Source organism: Corvus hawaiiensis, chromosome 7 (assembly GCF_020740725.1).
Source record: "Corvus hawaiiensis isolate bCorHaw1 chromosome 7, bCorHaw1.pri.cur, whole genome shotgun sequence".
NCBI classification, from domain to species: Eukaryota; Metazoa; Chordata; class Aves; order Passeriformes; family Corvidae; genus Corvus; species Corvus hawaiiensis.
Window position 1 is genome coordinate 31,105,402 of NC_063219.1, and position 27,545 is coordinate 31,132,946.

At 46.8% G+C, this 27,545-nt stretch overlaps 1 protein-coding gene across 4 annotated transcripts; it reads right to left on the bottom strand.

Moving 5' to 3' along the window:
• Window positions 1-27,545, bottom strand: MUC13 (mucin 13, cell surface associated). 4 transcript variants are annotated; one of them, XM_048308849.1, is made up of 17 exons: window positions 25,786-27,545; window positions 21,555-21,611; window positions 18,939-18,995; window positions 17,645-17,698; window positions 16,323-16,379; window positions 15,029-15,085; window positions 13,735-13,791; window positions 11,026-11,145; window positions 10,012-10,118; window positions 8,325-8,383; window positions 6,808-6,959; window positions 5,363-5,488; window positions 4,133-4,244; window positions 3,014-3,051; window positions 2,389-2,476; window positions 1,967-2,171; window positions 1-1,083 (listed from the first exon to the last, which is right to left on the bottom strand). In XM_048308849.1, the coding sequence occupies exons 1-17, from the start codon at window positions 25,841-25,843 to the stop codon at window positions 1,033-1,035; spliced, it is 1,455 nt and encodes a 484-aa protein (XP_048164806.1). In that variant the 5' UTR covers window positions 25,844-27,545; the 3' UTR covers window positions 1-1,032. The 4 variants fall into 4 exon arrangements, with proteins under 4 accessions (XP_048164806.1, XP_048164807.1, XP_048164808.1 ...); XM_048308850.1 differs by lacking the exon at window positions 13,735-13,791 and having other exon boundaries at window positions 25,786-27,544; XM_048308851.1 differs by lacking the exons at window positions 13,735-13,791; window positions 15,029-15,085.

The window sequence follows — 27,545 nt, forward strand, 5'->3', positions numbered from 1 at the left end:
TACTGAGAAAAAATAATGTTTAATAGGAAAACTTAATCTGCTTATATAAAAACCAAACCACAAAATAGAACAGAATTAAACGATGCTTTAAATGATTGTAATCTATAAATATATGTACATATATGTGAATATAAGTATTTTTTATAAGTATAATGTTAATGCCAGTCAACAGATGATGCACACTCAGTAAAATACACTAAAATGTAAATTCTTTTACAGACAGATTTATGTAAGAAATTTAAAAAACCCCAAACACTAAGCTTATGATCATTCAAACATAAAAACTGCAAGAGAAAAAAAAATGCTAACACTTTCCACAGGAGCTAAAAATGTAAAATCGATGCAGTTTTGCAAGATGAAGAAGAATAGTGTTTGTTTGAAGATATTGTATCTTGTCATTGTATTGGGAAGGAAGGCTGTGGAAAAGGTCAGACAAGTCCCATTGTCTCACACAACACAGATCAGCAGAGATCTGAACAGAATGCTTTCAGATGGGAAATACTTGGGGGTTGAGGAAGGTGAAAAAACCTGTATCTGATACAGTAAAGTGAAACAGGTCAGGTTCTCATGAAAAACAGTTTCCATCTGCCCAAAGCCATAGTTCAAACTGAGTGAGCACAAATCCAAGCAAAGTTCTGGGTACTGACATTTTTTCAGCATCACATATATTGCCTGGACCATCTTCCAGAAGAACTGAAAACCAGCAGGGTTAAAATCCTTTATCTTGTCTGCATTCACTCTCTTGCCAATGTACTGTCCTCATTGAAGAAGTCTAATGTTTATTGGAGCACATTAGTTCTTTTAAAAGAAGTTCTCTTCTTCTCCCTACTCTCTTACATTTTTCCCTTATTTCAAAGTTGTCCATGACATCTTTCAAGCAGGAGTCTTCCTCTAGGAAATCTTGAGAGAATCTGGGGTTAAGGACGTTGTTGTCTCTTCTGCTGAAGTAACTGCATTGGTGAGAGGCTGTGAAACTCTTTGCTCTTGAGCCAGTGTTGTGGTGGTCGTCCATCCTTCTACTGCTCTGGTTGCTCAATATCTGCTCTGCATCCTAAAGCCCCTAGGCTCCCGTGATATTTCGTACTACAGAGAATTTTTAGACAAGAAAAGAAGAGAAATAAGGAGTCACAAGGATCATCAAGTCCAACACTTGCATGAATGGCCCATACAGAGATCAATCCCATAACCTTGGTGTTATTAACCCAAACTGAGCTAATATCAAGCCTCTGCTTCCTCCAGGGCTCCCTTGCAGAATTCAAGGATAAAACAGGCATTTTTTTTTTTTTAGAACATTCCTTCCAGGTAATGACACACTTCTGCTGACCAGGCTCCCCTGGGCTACAGCAGTGCAAAAGCTGTTCTAGATTATTCACGGCACTTCACACCTTTCCCCTCTGCAATGCTGCAGCAGCTGCTGAGGTTTTTGCTGTGAACAAGGCAGCAGCAGCTGGGTGGGAGGACACAACCCCCTGGGCATCTGTCCCAGCTTAAACTGACTGTGAATCTTGCAGGAGCCTGCAGCTGGGAGGTGCCACTGCAGCACCTGTTGACTCTACAATAGCCTAAAAGAAGCTCAGGTGGTAGCAGCCTGTGATACTTGCAGGCACACCTGTGCTGAGGGCTGAGTTTGGTCAGTGCAGGCAAATATCCTACGACACAGCAGACCACTGGGCAGCCAAGCTCTTGCTTGGACCCTTGCTTTTCACATATCCCTCCTGTGGCTCAAGGATGACTACTGGGGCTTAGAAAGGTCTTTATGAGGGCTGATCTCTGTTCTAAGGCAAATTTCTGTATTAAGGGAATTTTTTTCAGCTGCAGCTACAGTTGTTTGGATGCCTTTATAGCACTTTGGCCTTCTAGACCAAGGGAGGATGTAAAGAGGGGAGCTGAGGTTCCAACAGTGTCTGCAGCCCACAACGCCACCGCTCAGGAATTCCATTCCCACAGGACTATGTGAAACACTTACCAAATCATCATAATCCCTCTCTGGAAAATGACCTCTATTTGTGGAACGCATCTCATAGGGGTTGTTTGACTGATATCCTGGGTTTGCATGGCCAGAAGTGGTCTGGACCCTGGGGAACATGCCCGGTCTGTCATCAGATCTATTTGTGTTGGAATACTCTGGCTGTATCAGGCTCCTCTTCTCTGGATTTCGTTTTCCTTTTGCTCTTCAGAGGAAATGAAAGAACAAAGGAGATTTTAAAAGACTATTTAGTGTGCCTTCCTTATTAAGTCCAACTTATTGGTTGCCCACTCCCACCTTATTTTGAATGCTCAGTCCCATCCTGAAGCATGCAACAGATTTTTATAGCATACCTAGCGCAAAACCCTTTTTATGAACACACAGCAATGCAGTTCCTATTCAACTGTAAGAAATATTCTTACCTGACTGAAATAATAGAGACTGCTATCACTAAACTCAGGATAACGGCTCCAAACACTGTGCCCACGATTATAAGGATGAGTTCAGTATCTGGGGGGAAAAAACACAGCAAACAAGAAATGTGTCAGTTGATCAATTGAAAACTCACAGTGAATATTGAAAAACAAGGGGAAGGAAGGGAGGAGGGGAGGAAGGGAGGAATTTATTCCCAGGCTCCTGGTGCTTACAACATTTTGTGGACACAGAAAGATGTAAATTAAGGATCTGCATTGAAGACCATCTCTTCTGGATGGCTATTTTGACCTCAGCTCTAGTTCCTAATGCTATGCACTGAATGGTTTTACACATAGTTATAGGTGAGGTGTAGGAACAACTGGGAGGGTGCAGGGGTTGTCTAAGCTAGTATTGATGCTAAATTATGTAGTTAGGTGTCACTTAGGCTCTTCCCATGCCCTAGGCACATAAGGCAATAGAGAAATTTCACTTTTTTTTTCAAACATTTTCCTTCAATAAATGCGGAATGGTGGCACCCCTAAAGGCTACTACTTTTTTGTTCTCTCAGAAAGATTAAGCATAACTAGGTATTCTTCAACACCATAATTAAAAATCAGAAATTCTTATACTTACTGTCCCTGCAATCCTCCCCAGAGTAGCCCACTGGACAACTACAGAAGAGAAAAAAGAAAAAGAGGAAAGAAAGCAAATATGATCTTTAGGGTCCCTTTTAATCCAAACCATTCTATGATCACAAAACAATAGCATATTCCCCCTTTTTATCAGCAATTTCTCCACAAAGTGTGTTCATTATAGGTTTCCTCTTTAATCCTATCTTACTACTGAATTATTTACTTCCATTAGAGTGAAACAATCTGAGATTTTCGGAGTGATTGGTGATCTCAGCACTCAAAGTTTCAGGTTCTTAGTCTGAAAAATGTTAAAAGGACCTAATTTTTCTAAAGAACTAAGCCCTGCACCTCTGAGCCACTTGGAACTGCCATGCAATGTCTTTAACAAAGAGCTCAGTATAAGGTCTATAAGGACTGGCAAGTCTTTATCTTCCTCCCACAGTAGTTCCATATATTTAAAATAAATCAACTTTATGGTAAGAAATTTTCAATTTGCAGCAGTAATAGCTACAAAAAGAGCTGAATTAATGGATATGGGGAGTGAATCTCTCTGCTTATCCACCAGAGTGGAGCACAACCAGTCACTCACTCGGCTTCACCAGCAAACACCACTGTTCTGTCCGGATCCTGAGCTGACAGAAACACCCTCAGGAGAAAACCGGGAGGGAATAACATAGGTCTGAAAGTTACCAGGAAACAGTCCCCACTGATAAAAGTGGAAACATTCCAGGGATTGGAGGCATGTCTTGCTCTGATGCCTGTTGCTTACTAAACACTTCAGCACAGCAGTCCCCATGGCTCAGCCACTCTGCAGGAGTAGTTTGTGTTTATGTGGTGGTGAAGTACTTTATCCTCTTCACTGACTCACGGGTGAACCTTGGCTCTCTTTGACTTTCCTCTGAGGTGTTATGAGCGCACACAAAAGACTAATGCCAAGGAATGAAAATGCCACAACTTGTGACACCACGGGAGTTTGTCCACCTGCTCTCCCCCTTGGGCACCTCTCTGATTCTCGTAGCTGCAGCCCATTCTTCTGGATTGCAGCTGACCCTGTAGTAGATGTTCTTCTCCCCTACCTTTGCCTACAACACAGGAATGCAGTAAAAACCTGAGTACTCACGCCACACAGTTTCCATCCTCCTGTTTAAAGTTAGTCATACATCTGCATACTGGACCCATTTTTTCTTTTACGCAGTACTTGTGTGCCTCTGCAGTACAGTTTTTACTGCAAGCTGTATTTTCAGGGAGAAAAACATGAGTGAATTGCAGGTAAAAGATTATTTTATTGCTCTGGAAACACACACACCCCTTTCTTGTGCTTTAAATCATCAGAATGGCTTTTTTAGGACTGTACCTATGCAAAACAAAAACTGAAATATAAAATCACAAAATTAGAAGTAAACAGGCTGTGTTTAAAACCATCCAACTTCATCAAAAAAGAAATCTGGCTAGGCTGCATCTTACATAGGCAAGCAATGGCCTGCAGTTTGATCTCACAGCAGATGATTTGTATGGCAAACTGTATGTTTTAGACAGCCATGGGGGTCACAAAGGCCTACACCGGATCACATCTCACTGGGATTTATTGTAGCCAGCTTTCATAGCTTTATCATTGATTTTTGAGGGGTTTTTTGTTTTTCTTAAAATCTTAAATATTTTTTTTCCTTCTGTAGTGTGAAAATTTTAGTTTCCACAAGAAAAAAGTAAGGTATTTAGAAGAAAATTAGGTAAATCACAGGGCTTTAGAGGGTAGATAAAAATATAAACAGAGCACTCACTAAAAGAACTCAAAACAAGAAAATAAATAAAACCCCAACAACTAACAGGTCCCAAAAATGACAGAAATCATTCTTCTCACAAAAACCTGTCTAAATCCGGGTAATGCAAACCTAGATTTATAAGCAAGGAAGAGAGCCTTAACACAGCCTTAACATGTAATGCATCATGAGACTTCCAGTTCTGTCAGCTGCCTTCAAGTAACATGTAGAATTTATTCCCAAAATATGTCCTAGCAGAGAAAGCTGTGAGTATAGGATTCAATCTGTTCCATCCTTTACCTGTTTATGTTTCAGTTCTTACCAGGAGTCTAACAATACTTTTAAAGACTTTCCTACTCACTGGTTTCAGTGATGATTTTATCAAGTTTTAGTAATTTATTCTACTGGAATAAAATTATAGATTTGTTCAAAGTGAAACATGAGGATGTATTTCTATGGCTGTCTTCACAGGATGCACATTCCCTGATTTTTAGAGGTCAGCACATTTGCCCAGCACCCTTCTCAAAAAGGAACTGAGAGAGGGAAAAAGCAGGTCAGCCTTTCAGGGATAGAAAAAGCAGCAAGGTTCTTACCTGAACAAGAACGATCATCCCATTCTGTCTTTTCTAAACCAAGTTTGCATTTGCATTCTGGAAACATGTTCCCTTCACACACCGTGGTTTGAGTATCACATTGATAAACAGCACAAGATGTTGTCTCTTTAAAAGAGAAACAGGGAGCAAACCTGAATACCTTTTCATAGAAAGCAGTGCACTTGCCCAGTAAGTCATAAATAAATTATTTAGTAATTCTAAAGAGAAAAAATTATAAGTCCTTTTCCTGGGACATCAATATTGCAGACTTTTGGACCAGCCCATTGTTTCCCCTTGCTCTTTACCAATTAAGGTCCTGTTTCCATCACATTTTCTGACCTTCTGTTTCTCAGCCTCCTACAACTGCTTCCAAACCTTCCTGGCTCCAGTCTATGAAAAGGGACATTCTGCCTGTAAGTTCATATTCTGAACACTGACTTTCTGACTCACCTTGAAAAAAAAAAACCCTACAGAGAAAACTATAGAGAAAGAGAAAACTATTCTCTTAGTTTTTTTCTACAACTGAACTGTGAGACCTAGATCCCATATAGTTCTAAAGAGATATAAACATTTATGGGCATGCAGCTCATTTCATGAGTAGCATTAGTATTCTGTTTGCCCAATGTGTTGCTCTTAAATCCATGTCCTTGTGGTGGGAATGGTTTAAAGACTTCAGTGCATGGCATGCTGTAGAGGGATGTGACTGCACTGGTGCCTTGGGAGCTCTCAGAGGTTTTCTATTTCCTCCTCATGCTTAGGATCAGCACATAGGAAACGTCATGACTGAGGCAGATACAGTCACCTTCAGAGACCAAACTCAGGCTTTAAGCCATTAAACGGACTCTTAATTATTAGCTATGCCTTTTGAGAAAGCTGATTTCAAAATAGGAACTTATATTAAAAAAAAAAAAAGAGAGAGAGAAAAAGAATCTTATTTTAATTAGAAAACCTTTCTCCCAGTATTACACTCTTAGTAATGCAAGACTTTACTGGTTTAGATCAACGAATCACTTAGCAGCTAATCAGTGAGGCCTTGTTTCAATTACCATGGCTTATTATGGGAGAAGTCTAAAGAGACTTTCATCCTATTTTGCCAGTAAAATACTGGCTTATTCTCAGAAGCACAATCTATCGCTGTATATATTTTATCCAGAATTTTCCCACTACCTAATAATCAGCAAGTTAAAACTGCCATGTCATTGCTTACCATGGAATAAATATTCTCATTGTCTTCTTTACACAGGAAGTAGAAAGCCTTAATAAGACAAAAGACCCTAGCGCTGAATGGTTGAATCTTCAAAATTATCAAGATTGAACATTCAGGTCCTTAAAATCAGCAAGGCTTATGATTTGATGAGCTTCTATGCCCACAGAAATCTTCCAACCAGGTTTTAAGAACCTCTGTTTCTGCTGATTAGTTATTTCCCTAGTAAGGAGTTACATACCTTCGTAAGTACGGACATATGACTCTCCTCCACTGTTTATTGCATGTTGTACTGCAGAATTAACTGAGGCCTCATTTACAGTTGAGTTCCACGTGAACAGGTTTGTCACTGTTACATTCACTGGAGCAGAATTTCTGCTTTCTTTTGGAGGTCTGAAAAGGACAGATAGCACCATGTTGAAGTTTCACATAGTCCATATGGATGGCAAACTAGATGCAAAGACAAGAGAAAATTTCTGCCAAATCTCCCTCTCTCCCCTAGCTTCTTTCTTCCCATAACATAGGTAGTTGCCAAGAGACCTGAAAACGAGTGTAAATCTTGCTCAGGAATACATTATCAGCCATCTTCCCAGTGGGTCCAGCTGTAAATAGGTAGCTGCTGGATTTAATGCTAACAACATTGTTCCTTTGTGTGCTGCTGACACACAACTGACATTTTCTAACTGGGTTAACTTCAAGCCAGCTGTAGTGTGGAGAACCTCATCTGTTAGACCCCAACTTTCACGTGCTTCCATCAGCCTGTGGTGTCAACCAGGCACGATGTGGAGAACACACCCTGAAGTGTGGTGAGGATAATTCAGGGTGTGGCCACAATGAATGCAGAAGGGTCTCTGCAATGTAGAGGTATCTGTGCCAACTGCACACCAGCTGGGTTGGGTTCAGCTCACAGCAACCTCCCTGGCATGAGGTGGAGAACAGCAGTGACTTCCCTGTTCTTCAGCTAAACCTCATGCTGCCAGGATATGCACACAAATATCCTTAAGTGGCAGATTGCTGTAGTTCCTTGAGGTGTTACAGTGCCCCATGTCACAACTGCTCAGCTGGAAGTTACTGCCCCCACAACTGTGTTAGAACAACACTACTTAGCTGCTTAATCCCTGGGGTGCACTGAAAGTGCACACGCTGGTGTGTGCTAGCATGCCAGGTTTTGCTTGATGTGGGTTAGGGAATACAGAGAATCTGGCAGAGCTCTGGGGACAGTAACCTGTAACAGATGGGGATGGAAAGAGAGGGACATCTGACAGGGTCTACCTAGACCAGCAAGGGGCCTATGCCCACAGCTACAGTCACCACAACCCATTCAGTAACATCTTTGCTCAACCTGCCATCAGGAGACACCAACAAATCCACAATAAAATGCATTTTCTATCCCTCCTGTAACGAGGGTGTTTTTTAAATTAAACTAGGACTCCAAGCTGGGTAGCACTCCCAGTGGTCATAGGAACCTCAAAGTTAACTTAGAATTTCAGACATGTCAGATAACACAGGGACTGCTAGTTACAGCACAGTGCTGTATCCTACATGGTAGTAAAAGCAGGACATCCAGTGTGGAGCTGCCTTAGCCAGCCCATTTCACAGACATATTGGGGTAAAAATGGGGCCAGCATCCCTCCTTTAAGGGGAAGCATTCTGAGCTGAACTCATATCTTTTATTGAACTGAGTACTTCATGGGAAACAGATTAAAATGAGGTATGTGGGAAGCATGTACTGAGCAAAAAACAAACTGGCAAACTTACTGAATTTCCACGATGACAGTTTGTATGTAGCCTGTTAGATTGTCGAAGGCCGTCTTAAACTATCAAAGAGAAAGAAATTGGAGTTCAAGGCAAACAGAAACATAGACTAAAATCACATGAACCATTGAGGCTTCTGCTGTAAAGCTTTAATACAGAATATGCTACTATAGGCATAAATAAAGTAAGGTAATGTGTTAAATCCACCAGGAAAGATATTGCAGAAGAGTAACAGTGGGGTGGTGCTGTAGATTATGGAAGAACAGGGAGCATGGGAGGGCAGTGGAGGGATGGAGAATGAATGTCAGGCAGTGTATTAGGGTTAACTGGCTGATAGTTACAGATACTCCCTTGCAAACTCATTGCTTAGGAGAGCATCTCCACAGCACCAATCTGTACAAGTAGAGGGAAGAGGAAGAAGTCGACCTCCTCACAAATGGCACATGTTCCTGAGAGGCAGTGAAGGGGGATCGTCAGGGCTTGGTTGATCTTGTGGGAAGAAGCACTGATGAAAGCATTGGGAGCTGAACAGGATCAGAAGAAAAGTCACTGCTCTCCCTCATCCTACGTGAAGCAGGGAACAACCAGTGGAGGCAGCTGCCTTCAGCAGCCACACAAGCTGGAGGCACCATGAGAAGAGGATAAGATTTCTAATTCAACTGAAATGAAAGATATACTATCCATATTTCTTTGTAATAAAATTCTAATTATTTTCTATGCTATTTTCACTTTTGCATTCTATTATGTATCTATTTTAATCCTACATATGATGCTCTCCTGTAGCCTTATCATGAAAAAATGCTGGACAAAAAAATTGAGGAAATTATTTTTTAACATTCTGGAGGAACAACTTTTTGTACTTTCTGATACAACATTCATAGGAAGCAATATAATAACATGCAGAAATTGATAACCATTTTTGATGATTCCTGATTAATATCTGGTGAATATTTTTTGATCAGATGTCTGGTAGAGCTTTGTATCTCTTCTTCCTTACTGCCAGAAAGAGAAAAGACCAAATCCACTGTTTCAACATGGCAGTATAAATCAAACTGTTCATCTTATTTCTCCAGGGACTCTATTACCAGATTTTATGTATAATCATAGAATTATAAAAAATGTGCAGTATCCATTTCACTAATAACATTAAAATACTAATACTGGTAGATTATTGAAAGAGGCTTATTATTCGGTATTTAGACACAGCTGGACAGCCATTCTGAAAAGTTTGTGCTGTGTGGAACTGATAATTTTCTTTTAAAAAGTTAAAATTTTTCATTTTTACTCATACCACTGAGTATTATTGAGCCTTCAGCAAATAGCAGAGATCAGAAACTCAGTGGCTGGAAAACTTCACTCAGCCCCATTGTTTCTGGAGAGGAAATGGTGAAAGATGCAGAAGCAATTTATGTGAGAGCTCCCCAGAATAGAAGTGGTACTAAAAATGCAGATATTACTTCAGGGATTCCCTTCACTTCAGCAAGAGCCATGCATGTGCTCATGTGAGGGCAGAATTCAAGTCTTTTATAAATAGGTCCAAACTAATGTGAAGCATTCTTTGAAAGAAGTAGATCTCTAGTAGAGTGGAACTTTTCTAGGCCTCACATTAAAGACAGTGTGTGTCCTCTCTGTCTGCATGACATCCAGTATAGCATCAAATATATGGGGGGAAAAAACCATCGTCACTCACAAATGCTGCTACACTGTTGAACACCTGCTCATACTCCGTGGAATTTACTGTTTGAAGACTATCACTGTAAGATGCACTCACTCCAATGGTCGCTGGGTATACTTTCCCTGGAAAGAACAGAGAGTGTAAATTAGAGAGCATTCAAGAAAGTCAAGTTTCACCTTAGAGGTCGCCAGCCTTCAGGGATGGGGAAATACAATGCAGAAAAAAAAAATCACTGCTATTTTTCATGTATAGGAGGGATCAGTAGAGGAGAAATCAATGCAGTCACAATGGGGGATGTACTTTGGCTACCAGGGAAGAAGGCAGGATCCTGGGACCAACCAGACTGTCCTGATTATGAAACTGAATAACATTAAACTATCAGCATGGCCTGAAGCTACAAGACTCTCTGAGAGGTGTTACAGAATTTAGTGAGAAAATATGTATATTAAGGACTCCAAATTTGCAGCTATTAAGCAGCTAATGTGGTTCACTGTGGTTTATAGGGAAAGTAATTCAGAATTGACCTGATTCTTAAGCCTCAAAAGTAAATTTGAGAACACTGCTTCCTGACACTTAAATAAACAGCCCCATTTGCTCACATGCTTGGCCTTCAGAAGCATTTCAGAAATGCATTTCAACAGGACTCTGATGCATGTTTAGCAATGGGGAAAATCAATCTGGTTGTTCAGAGGTCTTCATGAGTCTGGACCTTTTTAAATCATGGCCATTAATATTGATGTTAGGTTGACACTTGCATTTTTTCCTGCTTTTCACTCTTTTTAATCTCCAGCACCCCTGACAGATAATTCTCCTTCTCTTCCTAGAACATTAACCTCTTTGGGTGTCACTGTTTTGTGAGATAGCAATCTAGGTCATTGTAGGAGTGGCTGTCTGCAAAGCAAGGAATCGATCAGCAGTCACTTTCCCAGACTGATTGTGTTTTCAATTATAACACGAAAAAAAGAGAGATGGGAAGCAAAATTCACCTGAGCAGGTAACTAAAAGCATTGATGTCCTTCTGCAACTCACCTCTGTAACAATTCTTATCGCTGTAGTAGAATCCATATTGGCACTCACAGGTATAGTTGCTTTGTAAGGAAATGCATGTAGCCAAATTTCTTCCACAAGGATATTCACGGCAGAAGTCCACTAAGATGAAAGACATTGATGTTAGGGTTTCTGTGAATTTCTGCAACAGCCAGTTCATATATAAAGTAATTCATATATTGAATAGTTCACATATGATTCTGCTAAAGGACTCTACCAGGAATGTTTTAGAGAGTATGGATGCAATTGCAGAGCACACAGCTATATCTTGCTTGTTTAATGTACAGTAACTGTTTTCCCTACACAATCCAGCAGGACACAGAATATGGCTGAAATTCATTATCTGTCACATTGAGCACTCACAGTTCAGCTCTACTTAATACAGCTAAAACCAAATCAAAGAAAGAAAGTATACCAAGGGTTGCCAAAAACAGTGACTGTTAGAAAAAGGCAGACTACAACAGTGTGTCTTTAATACTGCACTGGCACATATTTGCTTTATGACAGTGTCATGGCATGGTTCTTTACTGCAGACACATTAATAAAATGAAGGCTTCAAAGTTAATCATCATAGCATATTTTCTCAGATAATTATATATATTCTGTAAAGGCTTTAGAGCATGTATTTTATTTCTATACATAATTTAAGTGGTCAATAAGTACTTAAAAGTTATATTTCAATACATGTTATATATAGGATGGTAATTACAGTTCTGCTCTAAGACATAAAATTCTGGTTTTCACCCTGCCTGTTTTTTTACAATTCACTCCATGAGTACATTCTCATAGATGAGGCATTTTCTGTGAAATGGGGAAAAAATGGGAATTCTCATTCATAACCCAAAAAATAAAAACATTTAATGAATTTTCATTCCCTATAAGGTTCATCTCCAAATATTTTTCCAGAGAACCTAGTGAAGCAAAGTTTTTTTTCCTGATGAGAAAGATCCCAAGCAGAAAGCAACAACAACAGTGAACTCTTCCAAACACATTCCACTTGCAGCAAGGGCCAGCAGGGAAGAGTGGCAGGGAGATACAGCGTTAAATGGGGAAACATTACCTACTCTGGAAGGCCCTACTGGGATGGAGGATGGTGGGGTATGGAGAGCTCCTGGGACAGACACACGCACGGTCCCCTAGGCACGGTCCCCAGGCCCAGCCCCACACCGGGGTGTGCCCCAGCTCCCTCCGTGCCCGTGCTCCAACAGCCTCAGGCACAACTCCCTGCAGGGTCAGGGCAGGGCTGACCTGGGCCCCTCTTTGCAGGGATCCTCTTGCATCCCTGCCCGGTGAAGGAGGAAACGGCACCGAGCACAAAAAGAGCATCCTCCTCCCATCTTCCTCAATACATTCTCCTTGCAGGAAAGGCCAGCAGGGAGAGGGATGACTGGAGGGGTATTCATGGCAACGATCTGGGCAGCTTAGTCTCCTCTGGAAGAAGAACTTGCAGCAAGGCAGGGGACCTCCATATCTGAGGGGGCTACAGAGCTCCCTGGGACTTGGTTACTCCAAGCTGTCCCTAGAAAATGCTGCCTGAGCATTTTTTGCTCCTTGCTTGAAGCTTCTGAGGTTGGTGTCACTGTTGTGCCAGGAGCCGTTGCATTTACAGTACCATTTTCAGATGAAGGGAAAAGAGACATGACAGCACTGCTTACCACTGTGTTGGAAAAGCCTTGGGGAACTCTGTGAGTGCAAAACAACCTCTGAGCAGGTAAGTGTGGTGGATCCCTGTGGGTCTGAGCAGTCAAAGCTCTGAGCACCCCTGCCCAGCCTCTAGGCTCTCCCTGGCTGAGATGCCTGTGTCATCTGACGTGTCCATGACCCCTTGTCCCCAACGCCCAGGACTTGAGCACACATCCACAGAGGCAGCATATTGCCCCCAGCACAGCTGTGCTCCTGGCTACAGCTGTCTCAGCCACAGGCACATATGTGTCTCTGTGCAGCAAATAACCCGTCACGTGCCCAAGGCAGCACACAGTCGGGGACAGCAGCCAGAGCACCTCAGGGGTGCCATCAGACTGTGGACAGCCTGCACATCTCCACTCCCCCACACACAGTGGTCTTCTGCCCAGGATCATTTGGGTGAAAGTCAGAGGCACACGGTCTTTCACAATGCTGGGCAATCGTGATGGGAAGTGGGTGCTGGCAGGAGGGATGTGCTCGTGCAAGCCCACTGCGGAGGAAGAACAGAGGGACTGGTTGGGCTGCCCCTCCGCAGGGTGATGCCAGCAGGAGCTTTGACCCTCCTGGATGGGGCTCTGAGCATCAAGCTGGAACTGGAGGACAACAAGGAGGATCTGCTCTGTGGCCCTGGGCCCCTCCATGCTGAGTGGTGCCCCAGATCCCTCCCTGCCCATAGTCCAAAAGCAACCTCAGGCAAAACTCCCTGCAGGACCTCTGTTATAGGATTAGCCCTGGGCTTCCCTTTTGCATGGATCCTCTTGTATCCAGGCCTGGCACAGAAGGCAAAGGCACCGAGCATAAAAAGAGCAGCCTCCTCAACTCTTCCCCAATGCTTCCTCCTTGCAGCAAAGACCAGCAGGGGAAGAGGGACTTGTGGAGGGTATTCACAGCCTTGATCTGGGCACCTTTGTCTCTCCTGGGAGAGGAACTTGGGGAAACCTCGGCGGGGACTGCAGAGCTCCTGGGTACTGTCCCCAGAATGGGAAACCTGAGGGCTCTGCCCCTTACCTGCAGTGCTTGTCGTTGTCGGCACGACAGTGGTAGCAGATGTTGTAGCAGTGGTTTCTGATGAAGGGAAAAGAAGAGAGATGTCAGCACTGGAGAATCCTTTGCATGCAGGACAATTTATGAGCAGATAAGTGTGGGGGCACCTGTGTGTGGCTGAGCAGCCACACCTCTGGGCAGCCTTACCCTGCCTTTTGTCTGTCCCCAGGCCTCGTGTGCCATCAGTGTTATTTTTTCTCTCATAATCCTTCTCTCACACCCTGCTCTTGCACTCCTCCTCCTTACCAGCAGCAGGGTTGTGCCCTCCCTGCCTTTCTCCTCCCGGTGACTTACTCTGAGTTGTAGGCACACACATTTCTCCCTGCCACACTGGCTGCCAGGGCAGGCTCTGAGGCATCCCATCCACGAGCACACAGCCCCTGGGCTCAGCACTACCGGAGCATCATTTAAAACTCCCTCTCTACTCTTCCAGAGCAGTGGAAGAATGACTGCCTTTGCTAACACACACTGCTGTGCTGCAACAAATTCATGTGGACATTGACAGCAGACTATTTCTGTTCCAGGAATGCTTCTGCTACTACATTATCATCAGCAGTCCCCAGGCCCATCAGACTGTGGACAGCCTGCACATCTCCACTCCCCCACACACAATGGTCTTCTGCCCAGGATCATTTGGGTGAAAGTCAGAGGCACACGGTCTTTCACAATGCTGGGCAATCGTGATGGGAAGTGGGTGCTGGCAGGAGGGATGTGCTTGTGCAAGCCCACTGCGGAGGAAGAACAGAGGGACTGGATGGGCTGCCCCTCCTCAGGGTGATGCCAGCAGGAGCTCAGACCGTCCTGGATGGGGCTCCCCAGTCTCAAACTGGGCCTGGAGGACAACAAGGACGATCTGCTCTCTGGACCCTGGCCATGGCCCCTGGGCCCTGCCCCCTGCTGGGGTGTGGCCCAACTCCCTCCCCGCCCATGCTCCAAAAGCCTGGGGCACAACTCCCTGCAGGGCCTGGTCACAGGATTAGCCCTGGGCTTCCCTTTGCATGGATCCTCTTGTAACCAGGCCTGGCACAGGAGGCAAAGGCACCGAGCATAAAAAGAGCAGCCTCCTCAACTCTTCCCCAATGCTTCCTCCTTGCAGCAAAGACCAGCAGGGGAAGAGGGACTTGTGGAGGGTATTCACAGCCTTGATCTGGGCACCTTTGTCTCTCCTGGGAGAGGAACTTGGGGAAACCTCGGCGGGGACTGCAGAGCTCCTGAGGACTGTCCCCAGAATGGGAAACCTGAGGGCTCTGCCCCTTACCTGCAGTGTTTGTCGTTGCCGACACGGGAGTGGTAGCAGATGTTGTAGCAGTGGTTTCTGATGAAGGGAAAAGAAGAGAGATGTCAGCACTGGAGAATCCTTTGCATGCAGGACAATTTATGAGCAGATAAGTGTGGGGGCACCTGTGTGTGGCTGAGCAGCCACACCTCTGGGCAGCCTTACCCTGCCTTTTGTCTGTCCCCAGGCCTCGTGTGCCATCAGTGTTATTTTTTCTCTCATAATCCATCTCTCACACCCTGCTCTTGCACTCCTCCTCCTTACCAGCAGCAGGGTTGTGCCCTCCCTGCCTTTCTCCTCCCGGTGACTTACTCTGAGTTGTAGGCACACACATTTCTCCCTGCCACACTGGCTGCCAGGGCAGGCTCTGAGGCATCCCATCCACGAGCACACAGCCCCTGGGCTCAGCACTACCGGAGCATCATTTAAAACTCCCTCTCTACTCTTCCAGAGCAGTGGAAGAATGACTGCCTTTGCTAACACACACTGCTGTGCTGCAACAAATTCATGTGGACATTGACAGCAGACTATTTCTGTTCCAGGAATGCTTCTGCTGCTATATTATCATCAGCAGTCCCCAGGCCCATCAGACTGTGGACAGCCTGCACATCTCCACTCCCCCACACACAGTGGTCTTCTGCCCAGGATCATTTGGGTGAAAGTCAGAGGCACACGGTCTTTCACAATGCTGGGCAATCGTGATGGGAAGTGGGTGCTGGCAGGAGGGATGTGCTTGTGCAAGCCCACTGCGGAGGAAGAACAGAGGGACTGGTTGGGCTGCCCCTCCTCAGGGTGATGCCAGCAGGAGCTCAGACCGTCCTGGATGGGGCTCCCCAGTCTCAAACTGGGCCTGGAGGACAACAAGGACGATCTGCTCTCTGGACCCTGGCCATGGCCCCTGGGCCCTGCCCCCTGCTGGGGTGTGGCCCAACTCCCTCCCCGCCCATGCTCCAAAAGCCTAGGGCACAACTCCCTGCAGGGCCTGGTCACAGGATTAGCCCTGGGCTTCCCTTTGCATGGATCCTCTTGTAACCAGGCCTGGCACAGGAGGCAAAGGCACCGAGCATAAAAAGAGCAGCCTCCTCAACTCTTCCCCAATGCTTCCTCCTTGCAGCAAAGACCAGCAGGGGAAGAGGGACTTGTGGAGGGTATTCACAGCCTTGATCTGGGCACCTTTGTCTCTCCTGGGAGAGGAACTTGGGGAAACCTCGGCGGGGACTGCAGAGCTCCTGGGTACTGTCCCCAGAATGGGAAACCTGAGGGCTCTGCCCCTTACCTGCAGTGTTTGTCGTTGCCGACACGGGAGTGGTAGCAGATGTTGTAGCAGTGGTTTCTGATGAAGGGAAAAGAAGAGAGATGTCAGCACTGGAGAATCCTTTGCATGCAGGACAATTTATGAGCAGATAAGTGTGGGGGCACCTGTGTGTGGCTGAGCAGCCACACCTCTGGGCAGCCTTACCCTGCCTTTTGTCTGTCCCCAGGCCTCGTGTGCCATCAGTGTTATTTTTTCTCTCATAATCCATCTCTCACACCCTGCTCTTGCACTCCTCCTCCTTACCAGCAGCAGGGTTGTGCCCTCCCTGCCTTTCTCCTCCCGGTGACTTACTCTGAGTTGTAGGCACACACATTTCTCCCTGCCACACTGGCTGCCAGGGCAGGCTCTGAGGCATCCCATCCACGAGCACACAGCCCCTGGGCTCAGCACTACTGGAGCATCATTTAAAACTTCCTCTCTACTCTTCCAGAGCAGTGGAAGAATGACTGCCTTTGCTAACACACACTGCTGTGCTGCAACAAATTCATGTGGACATTGACAGCAGACTATTTCTGTTCCAGGAATGCTTCTGCTACTACATTATCATCAGCAGTCCCCAGGCCCATCAGACTGTGGACAGCCTGCACATCTCCACTCCCCCACACACAGTGGTCTTCTGCCCAGGATCATTTGGGTGAAAGTCAGAGGCACACGGTCTTTCACAATGCTGGGCAATCGTGATGGGAAGTGGGTGCTGGCAGGAGGGATGTGCTCGTGCAAGCCCACTGCGGAGGAAGAACAGAGGGACTGGTTGGGCTGCCCCTCCTCAGGGTGATGCCAGCAGGAGCTCAGACCGTCCTGGATGGGGCTCCCCAGTCTCAAGCTGGGCCTGGAGGAAAACAAGGAGGATCTGCTCTGTGGTCCCCGGCCATGGCCCCTGCGCCCTCCATGCTGAGTTGTGCCTCAGATCCCTCCCTGCCCATGCTCCAACAACCTTCGGAACAACTCCCTGCAGGGCTCAGTAATGTGCTTGCCTTGGGCACCTCTTTGCATGGATCTTCTTGTATCCCAAACTGGTTCAGGTGTCAAAGACACCAAATAAAACAGAGCAACCTCAAATCTTCCCCAACACATCCTCTTTACAACAAAGACCAGCATGGGAAGAGGGAAGAGTGGAAGTTATTCACAGCCATGACCCGGCCACCTTTGCCTCCCATGGGAAAAGAATTCAAGGAAACCCTGGCAGGGAAATTCCTCTATGCTTGGGTATCTGTAGTGTTCCCTGGGACTTGGTTACTCCAAGCTGTCCACAGAATGGGAAGCCTGAGGGCTCTGCCCCTTACCTGCAGTGCTTGTCGTTGTCGGCACGACAGTGGTAGCAGATGTTGTACCAGTGGTTCCTGATGATGGGAAAAGAAGAGAGATGTCAGCACTGGAGAATCCTTTGCATGCAGGACAATTTATGAGCAGATAAGTGTGGGGGGACCTGTGTGTGGCTGAGCAGCCACACCTCTGGGCAGCCTTACCCTGCCCTTTGTCTGTCCCCAGGCCTCGTGTGCCATCAGTGTTATTTTTTCTCTCATAATCCTTCTCTCACACCCTGCTCTTGCACACCTCCTCCTTACCAGCAGCAGGGTTGTGCCCTCCCTGCCTTTCTCCTCCCGGTGACTTACTCTGAGTTGTAGGCACACACATTTCTCCCTGCCACACTGGCTGCCAGGGCAGGCTCTGAGGCATCCCATCCACGAGCACACAGCCCCTGGGCTCAGCACTACTGGAGCATCATTTAAAACTCCCTCTCTACTCTTCCAGAGCAGTGGAAGAATGACTGCCTTTGCTAACACACACTGCTGTGCTGCAACAAATTCATGTGGACATTGACAGCAGACTATTTCTGTTCCAGGAATGCTTCTGCTGCTATATTATCATCAGCAGTCCCCAGGCCCATCAGACTGTGGACAGCCTGCACATCTCCACTCCCCCACACACAGTGGTCTTCTGCCCAGGATCATTTGGGTGAAAGTCAGAGGCACACGGTCTTTCACAATGCTGGGCAATCGTGATGGGAAGTGGGTGCTGGCAGGAGGGATGTGCTTGTGCAAGCCCACTGCGGAGGAAGAACAGAGGGACTGGTTGGGCTGCCCCTCCTCAGGGTGATGCCAGCAGGAGCTCAGACCGTCCTGGATGGGGCTCCCCAGTCTCAAACTGGGCCTGGAGGACAACAAGGACGATCTGCTCTCTGGACCCTGGCCATGGCCCCTGGGCCCTGCCCCCTGCTGGGGTGTGGCCCAACTCCCTCCCCGCCCATGCTCCAAAAGCCTGGGGCACAACTCCCTGCAGGGCCTGGTCACAGGATTAGCCCTGGGCTTCCCTTTGCATGGATCCTCTTGTAACCAGGCCTGGCACAGGAGGCAAAGGCACCGAGCATAAAAAGAGCAGCCTCCTCAACTCTTCCCCAATGCTTCCTCCTTGCAGCAAAGACCAGCAGGGGAAGAGGGACTTGTGGAGGGTATTCACAGCCTTGATCTGGGCACCTTTGTCTCTCCTGGGAGAGGAACTTGGGGAAACCTCGGCGGGGACTGCAGAGCTCCTGGGTACTGTCCCCAGAATGGGAAACCTGAGGGCTCTGCCCCTTACCTGCAGTGTTTGTTGTTGCCGACACGGGAGTGGTAGCAGATGTTGTAGCAGTGGTTTCTGATGAAGGGAAAAGAAGAGAGATGTCAGCACTGGAGAATCCTTTGCATGCAGGACAATTTATGAGCAGATAAGTGTGGGGGCACCTGTGTGTGGCTGAGCAGCCACACCTCTGGGCAGCCTTACCCTGCCTTTTGTCTGTCCCCAGGCCTCGTGTGCCATCAGTGTTATTTTTTCTCTCATAATCCATCTCTCACACCCTGCTCTTGCACTCCTCCTCCTTACCAGCAGCAGGGTTGTGCCCTCCCTGCCTTTCTCCTCCCGGTGACTTACTCTGAGTTGTAGGCACACACATTTCTCCCTGCCACACTGGCTGCCAGGGCAGGCTCTGAGGCATCCCATCCACGAGCACATAGCCCCTGGGCTCAGCACTACCGGAGCATCATTTAAAACTCCCTCTCTACTCTTCCAGAGCAGTGGAAGAATGACTGCCTTTGCTAACACACACTGCTGTGCTGCAACAAATTCATGTGGACATTGACAGCAGACTATTTCTGTTCCAGGAATGCTTCTGCTACTACATTATCATCAGCAGTCCCCAGGCCCATCAGACTGTGGACAGCCTGCACATCTCCACTCCCCCACACACAGTGGTCTTCTGCCCAGGATCATTTGGGTGAAAGTCAGAGGCACACGGTCTTTCACAATGCTGGGCAATCGTGATGGGAAGTGGGTGCTGGCAGGAGGGATGTGCTCGTGCAAGCCCACTGCAGAGGAAGAACAGAGGGACTGGTTGGGCTGCCCCTCCTCAGGGTGATGCCAGCAGGAGCTTTGACCCTCCTGGATGGGGCTCCCCAGTCTCAAGCTGGGCCTGGAGGAAAACAAGGAGGATCTGCTCTGTGGTCCCCGGCCATGGCCCCTGCGCCCTCCATGCTGAGTTGTGCCTCAGATCCCTCCCTGCCCATGCTCCAACAACCTTCGGAACAACTCCCTGCAGGGCTCAGTAATGTGCTTGCCTTGGGCACCTCTTTGCATGGATCTTCTTGTATCCCAAACTGGTTCAGGTGTCAAAGACACCAAATAAAACAGAGCAACCTCAAATCTTCCCCAACACATCCTCTTTACAACAAAGACCAGCATGGGAAGAGGGAAGAGTGGAAGTTATTCACAGCCATGACCCGGCCACCTTTGCCTCCCATGGGAAAAGAATTCAAGGAAACCCTGGCAGGGAAATTCCTCTATGCTTGGGTATCTGTAGTGTTCCCTGGGACTTGGTTACTCCAAGCTGTCCACAGAATGGGAAGCCTGAGGGCTCTGCCCCTTACCTGCAGTGCTTGTCGTTGTCGGCACGACAGTGGTAGCAGATGTTGTAGCAGTGGTTCCTGATGATGGGAAAAGAAGAGAGATGTCAGCACTGGAGAATCCTTTGCATGCAGGACAATTTATGAGCAGATAAGTGTGGGGGCACCTGTGTGTGGCTGAGCAGCCACACCTCTGGGCAGCCTTACCCTGCCTTTTGTCTGTCCCCAGGCCTCGTGTGCCATCAGTGTTATTTTTTCTCTCATAATCCTTCTCTCACACCCTGCTCTTGCACTCCTCCTCCTTACCAGCAGCAGGGTTGTGCCCTCCCTGCCTTTCTCCTCCCGGTGACTTACTCTGAGTTGTAGGCACACACATTTCTCCCTGCCACACTGGCTGCCAGGGCAGGCTCTGAGGCATCCCATCCACGAGCACACAGCCCCTGGGCTCAGCACTACTGGAGCATCATTTAAAACTCCCTCTCTACTCTTCCAGAGCAGTGGAAGAATGACTGCCTTTGCTAACATACACTGCTGTGCTGCAACAAATTCATGTGGACATTGACAGCAGACTATTTCTGTTCCAGGAATGCTTCTGCTGCTATATTATCATCAGCAGTCCCCAGGCCCATCAGACTGTGGACAGCCTGCACATCTCCACTCCCCCACACACAATGGTCTTCTGCCCAGGATCATTTGGGTGAAAGTCAGAGGCACACGGTCTTTCACAATGCTGGGCAATCGTGATGGGAAGTGGGTGCTGGCAGGAGGGATGTGCTTGTGCAAGCCCACTGCGGAGGAAGAACAGAGGGACTGGTTGGGCTGCCCCTCCTCAGGGTGATGCCAGCAGGAGCTCAGACCGTCCTGGATGGGGCTCCCCAGTCTCAAACTGGGCCTGGAGGACAACAAGGACGATCTGCTCTCTGGACCCTGGCCATGGCCCCTGGGCCCTGCCCCCTGCTGGGGTGTGGCCCAACTCCCTCCCCGCCCATGCTCCAAAAGCCTGGGGCACAACTCCCTGCAGGGCCTGGTCACAGGATTAGCCCTGGGCTTCCCTTTGCATGGATCCTCTTGTAACCAGGCCTGGCACAGGAGGCAAAGGCACCGAGCATAAAAAGAGCAGCCTCCTCAACTCTTCCCCAATGCTTCCTCCTTGCAGCAAAGACCAGCAGGGGAAGAGGGACTTGTGGAGGGTATTCACAGCCTTGATCTGGGCACCTTTGTCTCTCCTGGGAGAGGAACTTGGGGAAACCTCGGCGGGGACTGCAGAGCTCCTGAGGACTGTCCCCAGAATGGGAAACCTGAGGGCTCTGCCCCTTACCTGCAGTGTTTGTTGTTGCCGACACGGGAGTGGTAGCAGATGTTGTAGCAGTGGTTTCTGATGAAGGGAAAAGAAGAGAGATGTCAGCACTGGAGAATCCTTTGCATGCAGGACAATTTATGAGCAGATAAGTGTGGGGGCACCTGTGTGTGGCTGAGCAGCCACACCTCTGGGCAGCCTTACCCTGCCTTTTGTCTGTCCCCAGGCCTCGTGTGCCATCAGTGTTATTTTTTCTCTCATAATCCATCTCTCACACCCTGCTCTTGCACTCCTCCTCCTTACCAGCAGCAGGGTTGTGCCCTCCCTGCCTTTCTCCTCCCGGTGACTTACTCTGAGTTGTAGGCACACATATTTCTCCCTGCCACACTGGCTGCCAGGGCAGGCTCTGAGGCATCCCATCCACGAGCACACAGCCCCTGGGCTCAGCACTACCGGAGCATCATTTAAAACTCCCTCTCTACTCTTCCAGAGCAGTGGAAGAATGACTGCCTTTGCTAACACACACTGCTGTGCTGCAACAAATTCATGTGGACATTGACAGCAGACTATTTCTGTTCCAGGAATGCTTCTGCTACTACATTATCATCAGCAGTCCCCAGGCCCATCAGACTGTGGACAGCCTGCACATCTCCACTCCCCCACACACAGTGGTCTTCTGCCCAGGATCATTTGGGTGAAAGTCAGAGGCACACGGTCTTTCACAATGCTGGGCAATCGTGATGGGAAGTGGGTGCTGGCAGGAGGGATGTGCTCGTGCAAGCCCACTGCGGAGGAAGAACAGAGGGACTGGTTGGGCTGCCCCTCCTCAGGGTGATGCCAGCAGGAGCTTTGACCCTCCTGGATGGGGCTCCCCAGTCTCAAGCTGGGCCTGGAGGAAAACAAGGAGGATCTGCTCTGTGGTCCCCGGCCATGGCCCCTGCGCCCTCCATGCTGAGTTGTGCCTCAGATCCCTCCCTGCCCATGCTCCAACAACCTTCGAACAACTCCCTGCAGGGCTCAGTAATGTGCTTGCCTTGGGCACCTCTTTGCATGGATCTTCTTGTATCCCAAACTGGTTCAGGTGTCAAAGACACCAAATAAAACAGAGCAACCTCAAATCTTCCCCAACACATCCTCTTTACAACAAAGACCAGCATGGGAAGAGGGAAGAGTGGAAGTTATTCACAGCCATGACCCGGCCACCTTTGCCTCCCATGGGAAAAGAATTCAAGGAAACCCTGGCAGGGAAATTCCTCTATGCTTGGGTATCTGTAGTGTTCCCTGGGACTTGGTTACTCCAAGCTGTCCCCAGAATGGGAAACCTGAGGGCTCTGCCCCTTACCTGCAGTGTTTGTCGTTGCCGACACGGGAGTGGTAGCAGATGTTGTACCAGTGGTTCCTGATGACGGGAAAAGAAGAGAGATGTCAGCACTGGAGAATCCTTTGCATGCAGGACAATTTATGAGCAGATAAGTGTGGGGGCACCTGTGTGTGGCTGAGCAGCCACACCTCTGGGCAGCCTTACCCTGCCTTTTGTCTGTCCCCAGGCCTCGTGTGCCATCAGTGTTATTTTTTCTCTCATAATCCTTCTCTCACACCCTGCTCTTGCACACCTCCTCCTTACCAGCAGCAGGGTTGTGCCCTCCCTGCCTTTCTCCTCCCGGTGACTTACTCTGAGTTGTAGGCACACACATTTCTCCCTGCCACACTGGCTGCCAGGGCAGGCTCTGAGGCATCCCATCCACGAGCACACAGCCCCTGGGCTCAGCACTACTGGAGCATCATTTAAAACTCCCTCTCTACTCTTCCAGAGCAGTGGAAGAATGACTGCCTTTGCTAACATACACTGCTGTGCTGCAACAAATTCATGTGGACATTGACAGCAGACTATTTCTGTTCCAGGAATGCTTCTGCTGCTATATTATCATCAGCCGTATCAAGACCCTCTTTCCCTAGACTACACTTCTATGCATTTATGACAATTGACATCATTTTTTCTCTTTCTATTCCTTCTTTGTCATGATTATTTCTGAATAAAGAGAAACCTGGCTGATACCAATCAATTCACGAAAATACTTCCTCACACCTTGGTTTCAGCCTTTTTTATTGCATTTACTCCTCCAAAATATTTTATTTTTATGTTGTTGGGTTTTGCTTTATTTAACCTTTGTCATTCTCAACTCTTGATATAAAGATTGAGTTCAATTTGAGGGATTTTTGTTTTGTTTTGTTTTTTCCTAGATGTAAGAAGAGGAAATAATAAACTAGCTTTGCTGTTAAATTTTTGATACTGACAAACGGCTAGTTTGGATCATGTAATCTAACTTTAATCTGAATTAGTTAATTATTAATTATAATAATTATTAATTAATGAGTTAGGAATAAACTTATTTACTCTGAGTTAAAGCTGCTGCAATCAGAATTTAATCTAAAGCATTAATAGCAGACAGGTAAGAGTCTAATATATTTGTGGCTAAAATCCATGTCACTAGCAGACTCTGCATGTCTCAGCAGACATTTGAAAAATAGACCCCACTTTCCTAGAGCTTTATAGAGCTCTAGGAAATCCAAAGTGAGCAAAATCTTCTACACTTTTTTTCTAATGGTCAGTGTATCTCACATAGAAAAGGCACATGCAAAAGACAAGTAATCCATTAGCCTCCTCTAGGTGAAGGGGAAACATGAGCAATTGTGCCAGTTCCCTGCCAGATCTCCTGCCTCCACTGGTCATTTAGTTCTATAAACAACATTATTTGTTCCCCAATCAGTGTAAATGCGTATTTTTCCTATAACCATGGTAATATGAATCTCTGCTGGCCACAGGCAATGGATCTTGGAACAACAGCCTGTTACAGAGCTAGTGCTTTTTTTAGAACAACTGCTACAGCTGGGAGGCTCTGGCTAACAATTGTCCAGGAGTACCCTTTGGACTCAGGAAGAACAGCATCTGTGGTGACAGCAGTGCATGAGCTGCAATTGAACCTTGTGGGTGGGCTTGACAAAGGCAACCTGAGCAAAGGTGGCTAATTTATGGCTCTGTGTTCCTAGACCTAACCTTGTGTGTAAGGAAACAGGATGTGTTAATGGGCTTGGGCATTACTACAGTGATAAAGAAATGGATGTCACCACCAAGGTTGTACAATAGCAGAGACATCTGGCTGCTGAGCAGGGCAGGGCCTTTGCCAGTACTATTCAAATGGACACATCCTGCAAAGCTTTTACAGTGTTTGCTTAGAATGAAAATGGTTTCTGGGCAGACCTATCCTGATGCAAAGTCTGGTCAAGTGAAAAACTGGTATTGCTTTCAGTAGCTCTTGGCTCAAGATTTTTCACATCTTGCTGTTACCTACAAGCCTCCAATCAGAAAACCAACCAACGACAGTCTTGAAGACTTCTATGCTTATGATTTACAGCTGCAAATTGGTCTGTAGCATACTGTGGATATAGATGGAAATACAATATATTCACTTACAGTAGTCAACAGAGACCCACAACCATCTGTCACCAGTCACAAGCTTAACAGGTCTTAATTTGGCTGATATCTCTGCAATTTTATCTTTGTATTAGCTCTATTAGAGACAGGAGTTCCTGTCCTCTCACATCTTCAAGCTGCCACAAAACTCTTCGTATAGATGTTTCTGCTAATGTCTTCACCCCCTCATACCTCTCACTGAGTATCAGGGAAAAGCAAGTTTGGCCATAGGCTCTGGCCCATGACTACCAACTTTGGCACAATGTCAGAAAACATACTAAGTGGCTTAAGGAATGACACCTTTAGTTTGAATAGACTATGGCACAATCCTCTTGAAAGCTGGTGGTGATGCTTCCATTAATTTATTTCAACAGGAAGGAACAAAAGCTCTGTGAGCCAGCTCAGGTGGAGCTGCTTTCCAGACTGGTTGGTTAAGGAGCCTCTGGCCAAAAGGATAATGGGGTGGAACGGTTGCACCTTTTGTTGTGACTGTAAAAGAGCTTGAATTACCTGGGTTTAATATGAAAGTCCTGAAAACTGCTCTTGGAATAGGCTGAATTATGTTAATCATAAGCACCAGTGATTTTCCATTGTTCTGTGAACAAGGAAAGCCGTTGGCTTGCATTGACATCTTTCATCATTAATTAATCAAAATCTAGACATGCTGAATTTTGTATCACAACTGACTTCTCAACAGCTGCTGAAAGTACTAGAAAATCCATTCACTGCCACACAATAGCTGCCTTGATAAATCACAAAACAGAAGATAGTGTTTCTTACCTTTCAAAAGGCTCAACACCAGGCTGAGCCACACAGCGAGGAACACAGAACGCCTCATTGCCGCTCCTGTTGCTGCTGCCACTTGCTGCTAAGCCTAAGAGAAAGTGCCTTTCTCTTCTGGCGTCAGCTCATTTAAGGTCCCAGCCACAGGTAAAGAGCTCAGCCCTGAGCTGACGTCATGGTGGCAGGTGGCAAATGATAAATTCGAGCAGTGTTTTTCTGCCTCCTTGGGCTGGGAGGAGATTTCTGGACCTGCAAAGTTTTTCCTTTAAGTCATAAATATTTGAGATATGTTGACACAAGGAAGCTACTGCTAAGTGAGCTGACATGGGAACTGAAAGCACACCAGCTATCCTCTGCCAGCTTTCCATATCAACACCTTCCGTGCAAATTAAATGAAGGGTGCAGTATAATCTGTTCTTAAAGTGGAAGAGGTGACCCCATCCCAAGACATGATAATTATGCACTTGGAAAAGAGTACCTGGGATCCACATTCTCACTTCCCTTGCAATAAATTACCAGTACAGATGAGCTTCATTTCTCAAACTCCAATTATTTTTTTCTTATAAGCAAAATCTTATGCCAAAGCACTTCTTACTGCTTAACAGGGTAAAAAGAACCAGAAAACACCTGCATCTTTGACATCAAAGAACCAGGACTGACACTGGCCCTTCTGGCAGTGACCATGGCTGTTTTGTTTGCTGCCCTCTTATGCGTGTTGTGGGCTTACTAAAGCAGTGGGCCAAGAGAAGGAGGAGCAGGCAGGACAGCCAGCAGGTGTTTGTCTTTATCCGAGTGGCAGCCTTCCTTTCTTGAGAGGAAGCCTATTCCTGCTGGGGAATTTGTAACCACGGATGGTCAGGCCGAAGCCTGCAGCAGAGCTAGAAATGACAAAAGGCCCAGAAGGCTGTGAAGCAGGTAACACTGCTGTGATGCAGGGAAAATAGGTTGGAGACTGAGACTTTTTAACATTGTGTTCCAGGAAGCTTCTGAAAATGGCCAGTGAGAGACAATCCCAAGATGGGAAAAAAGGTTGCTGTGGGCAGGATTTGGTTATCCCGAAGTCTCTTATTTTTGGCTGCCTGCCATCTCCAAGTTCTCTAGTGTTTTTTCTGCTTTGTGCTCCAATAAAATGCACTGCTTGAGATCAGCTGGGCCACAGGGATTCTCAGTAGCTCCTTTTCTGGCAAAGGCATAATTTCTCTCATTTTGAAGGTCTGAGTGACTCTGTATCCTGCCACAACTGCCAGTAGAGTCTTTCTCTGAAGTAAACACAGGTTATCTCATCATTATCAGACACAGACAAGAAGGATGAGAAACCCATCAGTGTATCCCCTGCAGTACCACTTCTAATGGCTATGGAGCTGGTGTCTTCTGGCAGACTCCCCTGCCAGCAACATAGGCAGGTTATGAACACATTTCTGAATGCCAAGTAACAGTTCAGTGTGGTAAATGCCTCTCCCTTCATCTGCTTTTGTTTGATCTTCTGTTTTAAGAACAAGAACTGTAGTCTTGGGTAATCTCCTATATTGAGAGAGTGGCTGTCCTTGAATGAAGGAGGGTGAGAGAGACCATACTCAAAGTATTACTCAATTCATTCCTGAACTTAGGGCTGTCCTAAACTTTTAACTTGCACTGAACCAGGAAATACTGCAGGCTTACAGACAGCAAAACTGGTTGTGTGCTTCTCTGCTGGCACAGGGAATGAACGGCCTTGGTCCCTCTGCAAACTTGCTCAGGATGCTAAGCCTGAAATGTGG

Bases quoted from the DNA above. Each gene is read 5' to 3' on its own strand.
- MUC13 (XM_048308849.1), bottom strand. From the start codon at position 25,843: ATGAGGCGTTCTGTGTTCCTCGCTGTGTGGCTCAGCCTGGTGTTGAGC. The intron at 11,146-13,734 runs GTAAGGGGCAGA...CTTTCATCTTAG, and splicing joins GACAACGACAAGCACTGCAG to TGGACTTCTGCCGTGAATAT. The intron at 10,119-11,025 runs GTGAGTTGCAGA...TGTTCTTTCCAG, and splicing joins CGATAAGAATTGTTACAGAG to GGAAAGTATACCCAGCGACC.